A 19,621-nucleotide genomic window follows, 5' to 3' on the forward strand; every position below is an offset into this window, starting at 1 on the left:
ACGAGAAGTCGCGAACAGGAAGCTGCGCGTGCCCGTGAACTGGGGAGCGGATCGCGACGCGTTTAACGTTACGGACCTTTTTTCATCCCTTTGAAGGGATTCACGGTGAAATAACGGGGGCGAACGGAGCAGTCTTGATCAAACGAGGCAAGAGCCAGACCTTATTCTCTGTCTTTTGATTTTCAAGACCCTCTTTTGCGCTCGGTTCTTGGCTTTCGTGTCTAAAGAAGGGCGTGTGGTTTCCCGGAGAGAGAGCTGGTGCATGTTGATTTAAACGGTTCGGATCGTCGCGAGGATGGGCTGCACGTTAAGCACGGAGGACAAGGCGGCGGTGGAGAGGAGTAAAATGATCGACAGAAACCTGAGAGACGACGGAGAGAAAGCGGCCAGAGAGGTCAAACTCCTGCTGCTCGGTAAGAAACAATTCAACAATACAGATATGAGAGACCCAAACTGTCCCGTTTCTTTGTTATAACCGCATTACACAGTCACTAAAACTGTATTACGCTGTAGTTACAGTTAAAAAAAGTGACGGGGAGTTACTCTTTTGATGTCCACCCTTTAGGCGACTCAACCCTTGATAGTATACTATATGGTTTTATTATGTTTATATTGTTTTATATGTTTTATAACCGTTGAAACAGTAAACGGTTTACTTTGTTCCGAATTATTTTAAATGATTAATAACAAATCATTTGGACTGAAGGCGTTATCGATCGTCCCAAATAGGCTAAATGGCCACAAAGTAACCGAGCTGTCATAGAAAACTGTCGCAATGCACTCAAAACAGATCCATACACACACCACGGGATGAACGGGAAGCTAAAAGCACAGCTTTGAATGGGCGGAAATGCATTTTTCGAAGGGTCCTGTGATGATGGTGTATATGTGGGAGGGGTCTGACAATGGCGACCTGTTGCTTCATTCTGGTCTTATTGTGAAATCATGGTAGATTTGATCATGATGTCTCACGCATCTGCGAGTTTCCTGAAATGTCACAACATGTGTTTAAAGCAGCACATGTAAATGTGATAGGTTAAATAAACATTTGAGATGAACAGCATCTATCATGGTTCATGACAGATGAAGGCAAGTCTTGTTTAAATGGGGTGTATTTGTGGGCGTCTTCTGGACTGATGTAGCAACCCTAAAACCATACCCAGAACTAACCAGTCCCCTTAAATCTAACGTGTATCCCAACTAATCCCAAACTCTACCCATAAATATCCAACTCTAGCCTATGAATCAACTATAAAGACTGTGAGAGACTTTTGAGCCAGTTAGCTGTTCATATTGGGCCAGAATTTTGAACACATATATCATATAACCAGCTAATTTTCCTTTGAAAACAAAAAACAAAACCATTTATACGTCTGAAAAAACATACAGCAATACATTATTATATATATTTGCAATATTAAATGGTGAATGTAAAACTGAAGAAGTTTAAATTTGAAAATGCAGCATTCATATGTATGAAAAATATTTAAATTAAATGTCAAAGTTAGAAAAGCGGAATTTAAAAATGTAGCTGTAACTGGTACAATTATTATTATTTTTTTTATAAAATACATAATTTTTCTAAACTTCTCACAAAAAAGTCGTGGTATCTGTGTCTGTAACAATCCAACCCTAATCCTGACCTATAAATACTAACACCAGTCCTCATTTATTAATAAGCTGTTTACTGTTATGGGCAGTTTTTAAGTATTCTGCTATAAAATATACATTTTTTGAAAAGCCTTTTTATGAAGCAGGGATAAAATAGCAGTATAGTTTATGACAGTCAGGCTAGCATAATAGAAACAATTGAATTAAATGAAACATTTATCTGTTTTCATCTCTTTGTACAATACACATAATTCAGCCAATGGTAGTGTGATGTATTTGAGGGCTACAAGATAATAGTTTTCTATTCTTGAGTGAGCGTGAAAAGGCAAAATAGATGGCTAGATATCACAAAGACGCCAGCCAACAGATACATCATTTGCATTTTTCACAGTGTGCGTTTGTTGCATTCATCTGTAATTTAATGTCTGAAGTCATCCTGACCTCAATACACACCGCTTCCACCGAGATGTTTGCGAGATGGTATCTCAAAAGCTGTCACTCGTCTCCAGGCAACACGCAGACGCACACACACACACACACACACACACACACAAACTCAATGTGTTCAAATTACCCATAACAGTGGCACCAATGGAGTCTGGTGAAAGGAAGGAACCAACACACACACACACACACACACACACACACACACACACACACACACACACACTCTCTCTCTCTCTCTCTATCTCTCAGAGCATTAAATATGGAGAGCCTGTTTGGTTTGCTGAAATGACCAGCACATGGAGGGTTCGGTGTCTTCATGTGTTTGTCTCAAACACAACCGTACCAGGCACAGGGTAATAGTGAAGCCTTTGAATATCTCGCTAGGGTTCGTTGACACCTGACGTGGTTTAGCAGCAAGAACACTCACACGATGAAGCAATCGCTCAACGTGCCGAATGTTTGGCCGTAAAATGCTGCAATATGAGCGTTTCAGTAATCGGTTCAAGTGTGATACGATCCAATAATATTGTAAATCTAATCCATTAGAAAACAAAGAGCCGTTTTATATTTTTTCATTCATAGCAAGATATGAGATTTTTAGGCCAGTAATCTTGTAGATGTATATGAAAGTAATTCATCATACATACATTGCACATTTGCACAAGATTTGCGGTGAAGCGAATATGATTTTCTTTTAGTGTCAATAATCATATCTAGATAAGATGGTCACCGGTGAATATGTTGTTGTTTGCATTCTTTGGTGGAATATTTTAAATATTCTTTCTTGCATAATAAAAAAATAGCTAAAATATAATTAAATTGGTAACACTTTAGAATAGGGACCAGTTCGCACTATTAACTACTGTAGTTGCTTATTAGCATGCCTATTATGAACATATTAGCTGTATATTAGTACTTATAAAGCACATATTCTGCATGAGCATATTCTACATCCCTAATCCTATCCAACACTTAAACTTAACAACTACATTACTAACTATCAATAAGTAGCTAATTAGTTTATTGAGGCAAAAGTCAGAGTTAACGGTTTGCTAAACACATTTTCAGTTGGTTATCACAAAATATGCAAATAAAATGTTTTGCAATATTAATCGGCTGACTGTTTATTATAATTTATGTAAAATTATAATATATAGGTTAAATTATATAATCTGGTGATTAGTGATGATCAGTTTATTTAGGCAGTGTTTTCTCAAAATGTACTCAATATATATATATATATATATATATATATATATATATATATATATATATATATATATATTAGGGGTGTAACGATACGCGTATTCGTATTGAACCGTTCGGTACGACGCTTTCGGTTCGGTACGCGGTACGCATTATGTATACCGAACGGTTCGTTGGAGTAATTAATTATATTTGAAAAAAAAAAAAAAAGAGAGAGAGAGAAATATAATGATATGCGTTCAACAAGGTAGCCCAATAACCCAAACAACGTAACAGGCAACGCCCCTGACACTCCCGAAGAAGAAAAAAACACCATCTTATGTTTATGTTAGGCTACTCAGCAGGCGCTCGCTCACTCAGTACACGCTGAAGGCTCGTTGCAAAATAGCCAATGCGTTTAACAGACTAGAAATGAGAAGATCCTCCAATAACCAACAGGTCTGGTGTTTGGGTGCACTTTGGATTCCCTTTAAGCTATAATGGTGATGGCAAGAGAGTGGTGGATAAAAAAACAATGGTATGTCGCATCTGCAACATGACAGGGTACACCAGCGGGATTACAAAAAAAAAAAAAAAAAAAACAACAGCGGGAATATCTGGGATATATGCGTCAGTACTATCTGGGAAAAGACGAAAAAAAGGAGAAACATGCACGCAGCAAACTATCCCTGCAGCATTTAGACACTATAGCTTACAGGGAATCCAACCCAAACACCAGACCTGTTGGTTATTTTAGGATCTTATATTTCTGGTCTGTTAAATGCATTAGACATTTTGCAACGAGCCTTCAGCGCGTGCTGAGTGAGCGAGCGCCTTAGGGGCCGTTCACATATCGTGCCTAAAAACGCGTGGAAAACGCTAAGCACGTCTTTCTCCTCCTTTCCAAAGCGCTTGGGCAGAAGCGCTCATGAGGCGTCTGTCTTTGCTAAGCAACAATGACGTGCTCTCTCCATGAGACGCGGAAATTTCAGCGAAGGATAAATGGATTTGCAGCTCTAAAAATCGCTTGCAGTAGCTCTGCTACTAAATTTATTTCAAAATTGCAATCCATATACAACTACGATCAGCTGTTCCTTCATCTTGGCTGAGCTCTCAACGTTGTTACGGGAAAGGATGAAGCTGATTGGTTAGTTCTTGTCACATGACCCGCGGTGCGCTTGCGGCATTCTGAAAAGTTGAGATGTTTTTACATTTTGCTGTATCTAAAACGTATCGAACCGAACCGAACCGAACCGTGACATCAGTGTATCGTATCGAACCGAACCGTGAATTTTGTGAACCGTTACACCCCTAATATATATATATATATATATATATATATATATATATATATAAACATTATCCTATTTAAAAAACAAAGGTTAGTCCATTAACGAGGCTGGATGTTTACAGAAAATTCTTAATACTTTTCAGAAGCCAAGTGTGTCCATCTTTTGGCGGATGAGTTTGGCTGAAAAGATCAAATTAGCCAAATGCTGAACGATTCATTTTTTTGGCTGATATGTATCAGTCTATCACCAATCTCCAGTGATGTTTTTTTCCAGTTGGTGTTTGGGTTGATTTTCATTAGATGTTGTTTTTGCAGCTTTTGGCAGGAAATGGCTAGTGTTTGCGCCCCATAGAGATCGGGGTGGGGTGTGTTGCGGATCATAACCTGAAGCTTGTGTGTGTGTGATAACACTAGCTGATTGCTGGACAGCTGGTCTCACGGAGGTGTGTGTGTGTGTGTGTGTGTGTGTGTGGTGTTTGGAGCTACGGAGGTGAAAACAAACTGACTGGGCCTAATGTAGCAGAACTAATGTCTAAACCATGCAAACCTCAGACCATCTCCCTCTTGATCACTTACACACACACACATACACACACACACCACTATACCCTTAAATATCTCCTTTAACGAAGAGCCTATCAGTCATGGAAAAGCTGCTTCAGTTTGGTCATTTTGTTAGTGTATAGTGTTACTATCTGTTATAGAGCAGTTATAGAGTATGTGTGGGTGAGTGAAAATATAGGTTGTTTTTGGCGCGTCACGGTTTGAGGGACTTTAAGAGGATGTGCATACCGTTCAAATTCCAATGATGTCATCGGAGGGAAAGTTCAGAGGTCAGTTCAATAAATTAACGTCACAAAGCACGTCAACACTACAAAATATGAGTGTTTTGCACTAATTTAACGCTTTTTAAAGTCAGCACAGAATCAAAATCAACCCTATGATTACTTTATTTGTTCCATCAAACACAAAAGGAAATGTTTGAAAAGAATGTCAGTGACAGAGAGCATCGGTAACCAATTCATTCTGCATTTTTTTCTTCCAAAAAATGAAAGTAAATTATAACTATCTTTCTTTCTGCCTGACATTTCATTTTATGTTCACTTTATCTGATTTTTTTAGGGCTAAGAATATAAGCATATTTGTTTGACCATTGTTCACGGATTGACACCTAACTGATGATGTGACTGATTGCACCTAACATGATTAATTACAGAAAACTGTGATTAGTTACGTCAACGTTTTAGTTTATTTACTTCCCATTTATGCATTCTAAGCTACCTTAAAGCAGTCTTTGTAAAATTGCTTTTAAGTAAAAAAAAAAAAAAAAAATTCTCTTTGAAAAAAGCGAAAGAATTCCTGTGAGTGTCTGCTGTTTGATGAGTCAGTGTGTTTTGTGAGATGTGAATACAGTGGAAGATGTTTTGGGAATACCAAAAGACATTGTTAATCCTCATTAGGTGTTTACGTGCTCAAATAAGTGTGCGCGTCATGATTTTATTGGGCTCCAAAAAAACAAGCTTTTTATCTCGGGTCGTCTAAGAAACTCTTTGTTTCAGAAATGTGTGTGTATCAGCGTAGCTCTGTCTTTCTCGCTCTCGTTCCCCTGGATGGGTTGATTTATAAGTCCCTTCCGGGCTACAGGCCTCTGTGGTGAGACATAATTAAAATAATGTGTCCTCTCTATTGCTGTTCTCTTCCTTCTGAAGGAGACTCTCCAAATACAGGTGTCTGCTCATCTACGTGCCAGGTCAAATGTTTACATTGAGCTGTTACCGAAAGTAACAGAGTAGCTACAGTAGATTGTGCTTTGGGATTTAAAGAAGTATAATTTTTTTCCCATTTAAATATTGTTATTATTTGTATCCAAGTCAGCTGTTTGTATGTTGACTTGTATAGAATGTAAGCACCATGGCTCTGTAGTGCTTTCAAAATATCGCTCTGTTTGTTTAAGCAGTTAAACTTATGATTTAACCAATGGTGTGAGTTTAGGGTGGAGCTATCTGTTTTTCAACCAATGGTAGACGAGGTGCTGGTCAGAATTTTGTTCTATTGGCCTGCCAGTCTTTTCACAAATGCTAAATTAAGACAGTTCCATCAACCTAACCAAAATGTAAAAAAAGTATTGTGAATTTTTGCAATTCTGTTTTAATACACAAGCCATCTTTACACAATTGCCAGTGAAAATTCTGGCTTAAAATGCTAACAGATCTCACCTGCAAAAACAAGATGTGAAAAGTAAACGTATCTGCATGTAAGGTTGATTAGAAGGGCTTGAAGTGTGTAATGTAATATGGAGCGTGTGTTTGCCGTAATCTAATAAGACTGGGCAGTGCAACAAAGCATTGCATTAGAGTTGTCACATGGCGTCAGTGTTTTTGGGACACGTTGGAGTTGTATTTCACTGATAAGGCAGTGATGCAAGCCTGTTATCGATTGCTAACTGTCCAAAAATGGGGAGAGGGATCCTGGGAGGTCCAGCAAGAAATAGTCATTATGTCAGCGGTCCCCCCTCAAAATGAATATTATGTCACCGTTTACTCACCCTCATGTTGTTCCAAACCTGTATGAGTTTCTTTCTTCTGTTGCACACAAAACAAGAAGAATGCTGGTAACCACACAGTTGCTGATAGCCACTGACTTCAATAGTATGGAAACCAACAGCAACTGTGTGGTTACCAGCATTCTTCAAAACATCTTGTTTTGTGTTCAACATAAGACATTTAGGCCTGTACAGGTAAAAAAAAAAAAAAAACATGAAGGTGATTAAATGTTGCTAGAATTTTTATTTAAGGAAAGTTCGTGAATGGAATATGGCAATTATGAAGCGTGACGAACTTGAGGCCCACACTGCTATCAGTTATTGAGATTAAACTATTCATAAAATATTTGATTAGCAGACTAATCAAAGGAAAAATACTGAGTGGCTTACATAATCACATAGGAGCTGAAAAGAACAGATGTACTTTAATGATGCTTGAGGTGAAATGCAGTGTATGCATAATAAAGAAGTAGAAGAATAGATAATGTTTTTCTTCCTGCAAAAGGCGGCAAACAAGCATAACAAGGTGTGTTCCTTTGTTGTTGTTCTTAATAAAACCATGAAATCCAGTCTTAATTATTACCTGCACATATTTTATTGGCAATACTTTACATACAGTTACATAAACTGAATTAGCACAAATCTCTAAACATATTTATTATTAACATATTGGCAGGTTATTAGTACTTATAAAGCAGATATTCTGCATGACCATATTCTACATCCCTAGTGTAACCAATACCTAAACTTAACAACTACTTTACTAACAGATTAATAGAGATTTTTTGAGGCAAAAGTTGCAGTTAATGGTTTGTTAATAGTGTGAATTGGACCTTAAAATGAATTGTTACTTTACTTTATACATTGGCAAATCACAATTTTTTTCTTTTTTAAAGTAGCTGTACAGCAAATCATGTCAGGTGCTTCGGGGTAAACTGTGGCAGTGACTCAAATAAAGGTGATCATGAGATTTGCCTCCAAATGAGGAAATAGATGCACTATTGAAATTTTTGAAATGTCAGAAATAATAAATCTTAGAAAGTCGAAGGTATTTACAAGTCTGCTGATTTGTCTATTACAGAATCAGACATATAATTAATATATTATAGATAAAATCAATGGTATTTGAATGCTTTTTTACAAAACAAGTAGTTTCCAAGACAATGTAAATGTATTAATTTTTATTTATTAAGATACTGTATGTGTATTCTTGAATGGGATCTCACCGACCAAAAAGGCATTGTCGACACTTTTTACTGCATAATTATTTCTTATTTTGTTTTCTTTAATTTTGGAGTGAAAATAACTAAAAAATGTCTCTGTGAGACACACTAAAGAAGGAAACGGTTCATCCAAGGCAATTCCAGCATATGTTGATATTTGTTTATTATGCCTCGGCAGGCTTGCTCACAGTGTCCCGACAACTTCCACCTAATTTGTAAGTTTACAAGGTGTTCAGGTGTATCATGGTGAGTGTTCGCTTGATTTGTTCAGTCCACCAAAGGAAGCAATTCATTATCAGCCAGGCAGATTAATGTTGACATTTTCTCATTTTGGTACTGCAGTCATTTTTTAGTACCATGCAGATAAATGGCGAACCAAGTGAAGCTTTTCTGATGCTTGCTCTCATTTGGAATCTTGATGTCAAAACTCACAGCTAAAATCTTCTATTAGAAGTAAATTACTAATTAATGTCCGATTAAATGTGCATCCTTTTTTATAGTTTCAAACGTAATGGTCTTATATCAACAAATCATTAAAGTTCCAACAATTTACAATGCCTATTTACATCCAGACCCTTGAACGTACAACAGAAGAGGTTTATCTGCCATAATGAAATGACACGCTTTATGCACATAATCAGCAGGAAGCCAAGAGCAAGTTACTATGACAAACAGGGGGTTATCGTGCATTACTGGAAAGGCATGCATATGAGCGATACACTGCAGAGCTGCTTTTCGCTGGCAAGCGCCCATCAGGTCTCTGAGCCCTCTTTGGCAGCACGTCCTCAGAAACAGGTCTGGTTGCTATGGTTGTGTGACGAGAGTCTGGACTCGAGCATGCGCGTGTACAGATAGATGCGTTTGTGTGCGCGATCACATGTGTCAAATGGACAAAAGCTAGATGAGTGTAATTGTGCCACGGCTAACAGCTTCTCCACAGTTCATTTTCACGAATAGAAATTGGCTCGCTCCTGGTTCCTCTAGTGGCACGTTTCACTGTTTGTCCATTGCTTTATTAAGATCTCTCCCAGGTTGCTTTAGCCCTGGAGGGCTGTTTTCAGCACTGCTCATAGTTATAAAAACATGCACCTCCATTTTCCGATTCAGTGGTTTAATATAATTCTTCCTTTACAGGTGTAATAATGTTTTAGCTTTTAAAAACAGTTGGACAGAAATTAAATGTCTGTTTTGTTTTCCATGGCAGGAGCTGATTTTACACACAGATAACAGGAAGCAAAACACAAAAGGGTGTGTTTTAACCCTCATTTTTTCCTGTCTAATAATTTATTCAAAAATACATTCAAATTGTAATTCATACATTCAGTGAACTGAATTTGTTATCGACTTACAGTATACTAAAAGTAAAACTATATATATAAAAAAATAATCTTTTCACTAATTGAAATAAAGCTGAACTAAAATAAGATATAATATATTTTCTTGGCTGAACTGACAATTTTTAGTTGGTGTATTAAAACTGTAACTTAACATTACTTACAAATAATATTAAATATTAGACAATTAAAAAGACAAGTAGTAACTAAATAAGTAAAAACAAAAAATATGGAACAAAAGTAAAAATGTACACTATAAATAATATTATTTGTGTGTGTGTGTGTGATAGGAAAAAAAATCAGATATCATAATGAAGAAAAGTGTTTGATTAAACAGAAAATGTAGTTGAGCATACACTTATTTGAATAATTTTTTTGTAAAATATTTTGGTCACACTTTATTTTAGGGTCCAATTCTCACTATTAACTAATCATTAACTATGACTTACGCCTCAATTAACCTCTTATTTGCTGCTTATTAATAGTTTATAAGGTAGTTGTTAAGTTTAGGGTATTGGGTAGGATTATGGATGTCATGCATTATATGTACTTTATAAGCACTAATAAACAGCCAATGTGTTAATAATAGACATGCTAATAAGCAACTAGTTATTAGTGTGAATTGGACCCTTTACTAAAGTGTTACCAATATTTTTTATATTTTAAACACTGTATTCAGCCATATGTAAATTAACTGAATATGTGCTACCTTTGTGTATTGTGTTGTACCAGAACAATTACTGTCCACAAAGTGATGGTCTATTATTTGATTCTATTGTGCTGAAATAGCAGAACCATTTTTCCACATTCTTGAGCCCTTGGGAGTTTGATCGGTCACTGTCCACTTACTTATGGTTTCCATTGTAACCCATCACGCTTTTCAGATGCTGGCCTTTGTCAAAGAGCTGCACACACTCTACTGAAAGTACCTTGACCATTTAAGCTTGGTAACGTTTGAATAATACACGCAACAATATCAGAAAAGCATGTGGTGTGGTGAATTTCATCTACTTAGAAGGGTTGACCAACCATTAAAAGTCCATTTTGACAACTATAATATCAAATTTTTGTACTGACGAACACATTTCCCATCAGCCATTGGTCAAACAAATAAATTTTTTCCCATCCAAAAATGCAATTGAAGATATTTACAGAAACAGATTCTTAAAAAAAAAAAAAGTTTCTTTATTGGCATCTATGGTTGCATGAAGAACCTTTAACTTCACACTAAATGTAAACACAAAAAATGGTTCTTTTAAGAACTCATCACTCACAGAATGGTTATTCTGCTGTGACATCAATGCGAAAACACCCTTTTGGAACCTTAATTTTTTTGTTCATTTAACTCTGAAGGGCTTTTCTGTTCAGATCAAGACAGCACACACATAGCTAGGGAACGATATCCCAGTAGTTAAGCTGGTTGGTTAAATTGGATTCTATAAGTGGATTCATTATTGAACTAATCAATGCAGCAGTAGGAGGTAACAGAGTTTACCAGAATTGCACATTTATAAACATACAAGGGGAAGGGACTTGACTTATAGGTGTGGTCCAATGATTTTATCTACTCAGCATTATATTTATTCACCCTTATGTCAAGCTCAATGCCCATGCCCAGGCCTTCTTTCTTCACAAATGGAGATTTTTAGCACAATGTTCACACTGCTCTTTTCCATACAATGAAAGTAGATGGGGACTGTGACTGTTCAACTCCATAAACATTCTTTGAAACGACTTCACGTAAGTTAGACAGCCATACATGCTCAGAATGACATCAGGAGTACATGTTGGAGAATTAAAGTTTTTGGATGAACTATTCCTTTATCCACCACTCTGAGAAGTTATTGAAATATTCATAGGCAATAATGAAAGCATTAGAATGACTATGTACAACAATGTTCAGTGTCTTAGATCTTGTGTTTTCAGGATCTTGTCTACATCGTTCTACAGGGTTTTAAAAATTCACGCTTGCTTCTCAGCAACAAAGCACCAAACTGAAACTTTCAAAGGCTTCTGAATCGCTCTTTTTTTCATTTTCATTTTGTCTTGTGGGGCTCATACATTAACTAAGACATTTTGTTGTTCTTAAAGTTCATTATGTCTAGACACTTGTGTTACTTTTATTGTTTGTAGACAGATCAGCTAACTCTTACACAACTGCTCTTTGACAGGTGCTGGGGAGTCTGGGAAAAGCACAATAGTCAAACAAATGAAGTAAGTGCTCTAATTAGTACGCTAATTACACTTCAGTTTTATGCTGAATATGATTTACTGGTTACTCTTATCTCTTTATATAGAATCATCCACGAGGCAGGCTACTCGGAGGAAGAGTGCAAACAGTACAAAGCTGTTGTCTACAGCAACACTATTCAGTCTATCATCGCCATCATTCGTGCCATGGGGCGACTCAAGATCGATTTCGGAGATTCAGCACGAGCGGTGAGTCACAGGAATCGGTGGCCTGGTGCGCTTCATGATACCTACAGCCCACTTGTGTAGATTCACAGACACTATAAGAATGTGAATGAACGGCAGAAACTGTAACGCTCCATTTGGAAGTTAAAGAAATTAAGCATCTTTGATATTGGATGTTTAGTCCGTAAATTGCAATTGATTAAAAATTTCATACAAATGTGCAATGACTGAAATACACTTAAAAATAAATAAAACAAGACAATTGCTATGTTTCCATCTAAAGTTGCGAATTTAACTTAAGCACAAAACTAGAATATCGCATAAAACATTTTCGAATAAATTTCATCTAGTGAGTCAAAGAGAACAAAATCGTCACTTCCTGATAAACTGGCACTAAATATCACTAAGAATAGTCAGAGAAGCCACTGAATATAGTCATTTTCATTTATGATAAATGAATTGCACCTCAGAGCGAGCAAACGAAACAAAAACGAATGAGGTGGATGCCTGATGTTGTGTAAAACAATTATACAGAAATACTTGATGACAGACTTTGCTCAAGCATTTCAGAACGAACAAAATAACATTTCAAATGTTGTGACCGAGATCGGTCTGCCAGTTAGTCAAGTTATCCCATAGTCCAAAGTCACATGACTTTTTAGATGCGCATTGTGGAATTTATGGCATGAAAGTGTTTCCATCGTAGTTTAGTGCTATTTTTTTCCTACTCAATTGTGTGCACTTTTTAATTTATGGGCATCTTGGAATTTCAATCCAGTGTTCTTTTGATGCAATATTCCAAAATGCACATAAAGATAAGTGGATGACAACATAGCTAATGGCAATTGAATGCATGGAAGAACTGAAATCTGCTGTTCTCTCTTTGTGTCTCAGGATGACGCGAGGCAGTTGTTTGTGTTGGCGGGCAGCGCTGAGGAGGGTTTCATGACAGCCGAGCTGGCTGGAGTGATAAAGCGTTTGTGGAAGGATGGAGGAGTGCAGGCCTGTTTCAGTCGATCCAGAGAGTACCAGCTCAATGATTCTGCAGCATAGTGGGTATCTTTGTCTTCCTCTACCCATTTAAGTCCCCATTCTGTTTTCCTGTCTGCCGCATGCATCCTCTGCTTCACCTTACACCACATCCTAACCAAGTGTGAAGAGATAAAGTACAAAGCGATGAATCACCCCACAAGAAACAGAAAAACCACAACCAAGATCTCTTTAATATTTCAATTGGAGTGCAAACTGTAACTTCAGCATCTATGATAATGAACCTAGTAATCTGTGTCTCTTCTAGAGTTTCAGAATGTATCACACACTAGCACACCAAAGCCTGCAATCACAAGTTGGATAACTCAATATGATCTCAACTTTTCTAAATACATTCCTTCGAAACCAAATGATGAGCTATACTATCCAAATATATAATTATATGCATTATTTAATTCTTATAATGTGTCAATTGGTTTTTACATCTTCTAACAGTTTTAAGAAATTTTATCACAAATCTGCTGCCACTGTCTGAAAACAAATGACGACAAAATATTAAAATGAGCGGACTGGTCGAAAACGATCGCCAAAAATACTCGCGTTTGCAGCGAACACTTCTTATCAGAAAAGGTTCAATAAACTATTGTCTTTTGTTGTTATGGGTGTGTCTAAAGATTTCTTACGCATCTCACGACCATTGTCCTATGTCATGAATGAAATGTATGTGTGCATTTGTGTAAAATAACAAACTGATGATTTATATGTTTAATTATTTGTAATTGTATATACATTGTTGTGACTGGAATAATAATGTAGCTGCAAAATGAGTTGCCTACTGAAATTGAAATGTATATATATCTTCATGACTAGATAAACACGTGAGTTACTATACACGTTAGATAAGTCATTTAACCAAAAGGGAATCCTGTCAGATCGTCCAAGCATGTACGGGTCAACCGTTAAAGTTAACCTTTTTAAAAAAAAACAATTACATTCCCAAACAATGAGTGAGCTTACATATGCTGGTAAAATTGGATTTTCGCCAGTCATTCTTAAAAAACAAGCTAACAAATTTCGTAGCAAGCATTAGTGAAGCGTTCAGGGGAATCTTTCTGTCTCCACCTAAGCTGTGTTTTTAAGATGTGATGTGTTTTTTTTTTTTTTTTATGTGTATACACATTGCAGTCACACTTTATTTTAAGGTCCGATTCTTCGTAACCACTAACTATGACTTTTGCCTAAATAAACTCCTAATTTGCTGCTTATTAATAGTTAGTAACATAGTTGTTAAGTTTAGGTATTGGTAGGATTAGGGAAGTAGAATGTGCTTTATAAGTATTAATAAAAAGCCAATAAGTTAATAATAGGCATGCCATTAAATGTACTTTTTGAAAATAAAAATTCTTCAAAACAATATGAAACCAAAATATTTTTGGGCATATTTAAAAAAAAATTGGAACATGCACTGTTTTTAAGATAATGCTTAACTTGTAAACGTATATAAGTGTAAAATTTATAGTGTTTCTATATATAAAGTTGTATAAAGTGTTAATATAAAAACAATAACATTTTTATATTTTAGGTTTTAATTCAATTACATCTTTAACAATGGGTGTTGTACCTTTTATGATTCACCTCATAGCCGGTTGGTTTGGTTCACAGCCTGTAATTTTTTTACATATACCTTTTTTAATATCCCAAATGGAATGAAAAACCTTCCAGAACCAAGGCAGCTGAAAAAGCGGTCAAGCAAAGTTGCACTCTATTTGAACTGCTCCTCTCACATTGAAATCTCATTGGTCCAAAATTCAAATATGTAACATATCATGACTTGAAGTCCTCATTAGCTGTGTTTTTTATACCGTCAGACTGTATTTTCTTTGGAGCTGAGTTGGAACGGAGATGAATCACCTCATAACTTTTTGTTTTTGTCCTCTACAGCCATTCTTTATTTATCTTTCCTTATCTGTCTACCTCACATACCATCCTCCCTTCCTATCTCTCTCAGCCCGTTCACCTTTCTGGGTGCTCAACCGTTCATTCGTCCTTCTGTTTTCTTGTTCCCTCCCCTTCTGTTTTTCTCGTTCATCGAACATCAGCCATTGCCAAAACAGCAAGTTCAAACAGCTTTATCCAGTACACGGAGATCTCCTGTCTTACCGTATCCAGACTCTTACTGTTTGAGCCTTGAACGAGCTTGTCAATATTTGCCCCACTGTAGCTGCCTGCTTCTAAGCACATGCTGTTACCCTCAACTCGGAAAACCCGCCACACGTTTACGATGTTGATTTCATGTGAGAAAAATGCCCAGAAGAAAGTGTGTCACATGCGACAGTTGAAGCATGCAAATATGTGTGGGTGCGTGTTAACGTTTCATGTTGCATCAAACCATTGCTAAAGATAAAGGAGTTAAAGATAGCAAACAGATAACAATTATGTAGTGTACTCAAAAATTTCCATTTCTCTTAATCAAATAGAAATGCCAGTGCTGTTCTCGTACAACTGTGTGTGTGTGTGTTTGTGTAACCATCTACTGTCTATTAGACACAGTTGACTTGCAACGTGGCTAAACATGAACCCATGAACCCTCCCCACTGCCCCGCTGACCTGCACTCACATCGTACTTTAACAGGCCTGTGCATGCTAACGTCATTACGATGCAAGTGCAAAAAAAACAGGAAGAAAAGCATTCGAGCTCAGCACAATGGAGTCATAATGGTAACTTTGTGGTTTATTATTTTGAGTGGTTTGGGGTGCTGTGACACGTGGGCCTCTTGCATGTGTAATATATGTTACTTAATTATTCTATCGCATATGTCATCCAGAATGACTTTAAAGATCTATGGTTAGTTAGTTCAACTGAACCAGTATGGTATGGAGCGTGTGGGACAAATACTTTTAAGTAGAACCCATTTTTATGATTTCTTTTTCCATTCATTCATGTTCTAAACACTTGTCTCAGGCATCTATAGGCAGGTCATTTTATTAGGAGGTTCTTTTTAATCATTTACATATAATAACAAGGCTAAATGATCAACAGGTTGTGTAAAATAATATGGATTATAAATATTTATTATTATTGATAACGCTTTATTTTAAGATCCAATTCTCACTATTAACAAACAATTTACTACGTTTGCCTCAATAATTTATTAATTTGCTGTTTATTAATAGTTTGTAAGATTGTAGTTAAATTTAAGGATTTAGGGATGTAGAATATGATCATCATGCAGAATATGTGCTTTATAAGTACTAATATAAAGCTAAAATGTTAATAATAGTCGTGCTAATAAGCAAGTAGTTAACAGTGAGAATTGGTCGCTATACTAAAGGGTTACCATTGATATTAGTACTAGTATTGAAATAATTCAAATAAACAAAACAATTGATTTGTATTATTTTAGTATTATGTCTAACTTTATGAATCAAAGGCAAAAGCATATCATGAAAGTAATATTGAATAATTTAACACTTTAGTATAGCGACCAATTCTCACTGTTAACTACTTGTTTATTAATATGACTATTATTAACATTTTAGCAGTATATTAGTAATTGTAAAGCACATTTTCAGCATGATCATATTCTACATCCCTAATCCAACAAATATTTAAACTTAACAACTACCTTACTAACTTAATAAGCAGCAAATTAGTACTTTATTAAGACAAATGTTCTAGTTCTATCGAGAATTGGACCTTAAAATAAAGAGTGAATTTTTCTTATTGAAAATATCTATTTCTGCTGTTCTGTTCTCTCTTTACGTTTTTAGTGGGGAATTCCGGGATTCCTTCTCTTTTACAAATACATTTGAATGTGTTTTAGAATTCATCTAAAATGAAGTGCCCTATAAGGTTTCCTTTTAGAAAGGTGTTTGCGTCAGAAACATAAATGTGGGTGAGTGGGTAGCTCGCTAGGTTGTGGAACAGAGCTTCTGTGCAAATTTGTGTGTGTGGTTGATGTCTCAGTTGTCTATTTGTGAGTGCGTAATGGGGTTTGGCTTTTGTTTACGCCGTTACTTAGCATTACCAAATCGCGAGCTAAACTGTGGCCTCTGTCACACCATTTTAGTCAGGACCGTGAACATCATATGAAGTGGGCAGTTGGCAGACGTTACGGTACATTGTTTGTTTTTTAGGAAATGGTCCTGCTGACTGTTGTGCAATTGTTTTTGAGCGGCCTTGTGTGTGTGTGTGTAAAAATATGTTTTAGCAGGGATCATCTCCACCCAGTGATTGCCGGTCTACCCCTTTTCCCATCTCGTGACAAACCTGCCGGGATTTTTGGGCCAAGAGTTTTACTGAAACCACAAATTTCATTTCATTTGAACTAACCCCTTACTTCCTGTTATTTCTCTACAGCTATCTGAATGACTTAGACAGAATATCGCAGGCCACCTATGTACCCACACAACAGGATGTGCTGAGGACCCGAGTCAAAACCACAGGCATCGTTGAGACACACTTCACTTTCAAAGACCTCCACTTCAAGTGAGCACTTCAGGTCGCCTTATTCCAAAACTGCCAAAAATATATTCTTGGCTAATCTTAGTTCAACCCAAAGTCACAAGTAAAATGTATTCAATTTTGCAAAAAAATCAAGCCTATTTCATTAAGACACTTTTTGTTCTCCAATTCACAATATTTTACAATAATGCAATAAAATCTTTTTTGTTGTTGTTGTGAACGACATGATGGATAGTAACTGATGAGGGATAGTAACTGATATTCCTAGCCTATTCCTTTAATGGTTCAAAAATCTTTTTATTATTTTTATTTTATATACACAAACATATATGCACACACACACTCACACAAACACACACACATATGCTTCTCTTTTCTGTAACTCTTGCACATGATTGCAGTCACACAGTATTTGCACAGTCTACCAATATTTGACAATAAAACTTAATACAAATGTTATGAATTAGTTCCTGCCATGAAGCAAATGCACATCATAGTATGTATACTGTGCATACTTCATTATGGGGTCATATTTGTGGGTAAATATGCTTCATAACAGGAACTAATTCATAACATTTGTATTGAGTTTTGATGTCAAATCTTTGTAGACTGTGCAAATACTGTGTGACTGCAATCATGTGCAAGAGTTACAGAAAAGAGAAGCAGAGAGAGAGAAAAATAGAGAAGTGTCACTCTCAAACTGGCTTGCACTCTGATTCAGACAGGAAGAGGAAGTACATATCGTCAGTTTCTTTCCCCGTTTTTAGCTACAGAACTTTCAGAGTTGAAAACTGATGTCCAACTCTATATCCGTGCATATGCTCTGTATTAGTATGGTTATTAGAGCATCACAGCAGAAGCATCGCAACATGCTAAAACCAAACTCTAATAAAAGAAATTGTGAGAGGAGTCTACGCTATTTTTAGGGGGGCACACAGAATTGCAGTCTATGTAGAGATTACCACATCAATCATTTCTGTGGTTTCATTTCAGCTAGTAAGCCCCTTGTTAATTTAGCAAGGCAGCTCACTAGTTTCGAACTGACTTACAGAAACTTGATGATAAGCATTTTAAAATGTCATGTGTTTCAGGATGTTTGACGTTGGGGGTCAAAGGTCGGAGAGGAAAAAATGGATCCACTGTTTTGAAGGTGTAACTGCCATCATCTTCTGCGTGGCACTGAGCGATTATGACCTGGTGCTGGCCGAAGATGAAGAGATGGTACGCAAATACTTCCTGTTATTTAAAGAAAATTACAGTGTATACAGAAAATGTGACTCTGTATTGGATGAATGAGGGGTAAACTAAGCCTGCATTTATCATATAATCCATGTCAATGTCATATTGATCCAGTTGGAGTCCTACTTTATTACGCGTTCGCAAACATGTATTGATTGATTTAATGGTAAATGGCAGAGGGCTAAAGTACACTGCGTTGAAAGGCAACTCGATACAAAGCTCGGCATGCAGTCATTAAATGATCACTGAGTAGACCGTGTACGTTATTGTGTAATATAATATGCTGTTTAAAGATGCTTCTAAGCCAAGATGCTCTATCGACACCCAGTTTCTAGTTCACTTAGTCCTTATTTCTTTTGTTCCATCAAACAATTTCTTTTTCTCTAGAACCGAATGCATGAGAGCATGAAGCTGTTTGACAGCATCTGCAACAACAAGTGGTTCACGGACACATCTATCATCCTGTTCCTCAATAAGAAAGATCTGTTTGAGGAGAAGATCAAGAGGAGCCCACTCACCATCTGCTACCCAGAATACGCAGGTAAATATTTTGAATTCGAATTTTTTTGTAATTTTCTATTTAAATGTTAGTAATTTTGTTGTTTTGTTATTCGTTTTTCATTTGTTATTTTCACATAATTTATGTTCTGACTGTTAATAATTTAAGTTCTTATTGTAATCTTAATTAAATTACAGTTGTAAGTAAACAAACTAATTGACTTGTTTTTATGGTTTTGGTTAGTTTTTAGTTGACAGTAATAACCCTGGATAAAATGTTGTATAAAATGTGGACAAAGCTCTAAATTATTATTCAGTACACACACACATATATGGGCCATTCTACCGATTTGGTACAAACTGCTGTGCCACATCCAAAAA

General features: G+C 36.4%; 1 protein-coding gene and 1 long non-coding RNA gene across 2 annotated transcripts in view; one reads left to right on the forward strand and one right to left on the reverse strand.

Annotated features, from left to right (window-relative positions):
- The window catches only part of LOC113061871 (guanine nucleotide-binding protein G(i) subunit alpha-1-like), a 22,294-nt gene continuing 2,673 nt past the window's right edge, over window positions 1-19,621 (forward strand). The window contains exons 1-7 of the mRNA XM_026231355.1: window positions 1-413; window positions 11,805-11,847; window positions 11,931-12,072; window positions 12,943-13,100; window positions 17,399-17,527; window positions 18,595-18,724; window positions 19,130-19,283. Coding sequence (XP_026087140.1) covers window positions 296-413; window positions 11,805-11,847; window positions 11,931-12,072; window positions 12,943-13,100; window positions 17,399-17,527; window positions 18,595-18,724; window positions 19,130-19,283 — 874 coding nt within the window. The 5' untranslated portion in view covers window positions 1-295. The remainder of the gene's footprint in view (window positions 414-11,804; window positions 11,848-11,930; window positions 12,073-12,942; window positions 13,101-17,398; window positions 17,528-18,594; window positions 18,725-19,129; window positions 19,284-19,621) is intronic.
- The window catches only part of LOC113061879 (uncharacterized), an 18,234-nt gene continuing 11,678 nt past the window's right edge, over window positions 13,066-19,621 (reverse strand). Inside the window, exon 4 of the long non-coding RNA XR_003278453.1 lies at window positions 13,066-13,191. This is a non-coding gene — a long non-coding RNA (uncharacterized LOC113061879). The remainder of the gene's footprint in view (window positions 13,192-19,621) is intronic.

The sequence above is a fragment of the Carassius auratus genome, chromosome 4 (assembly GCF_003368295.1).
Source record: "Carassius auratus strain Wakin chromosome 4, ASM336829v1, whole genome shotgun sequence".
Taxonomy (NCBI): domain Eukaryota; kingdom Metazoa; phylum Chordata; class Actinopteri; order Cypriniformes; family Cyprinidae; genus Carassius; species Carassius auratus.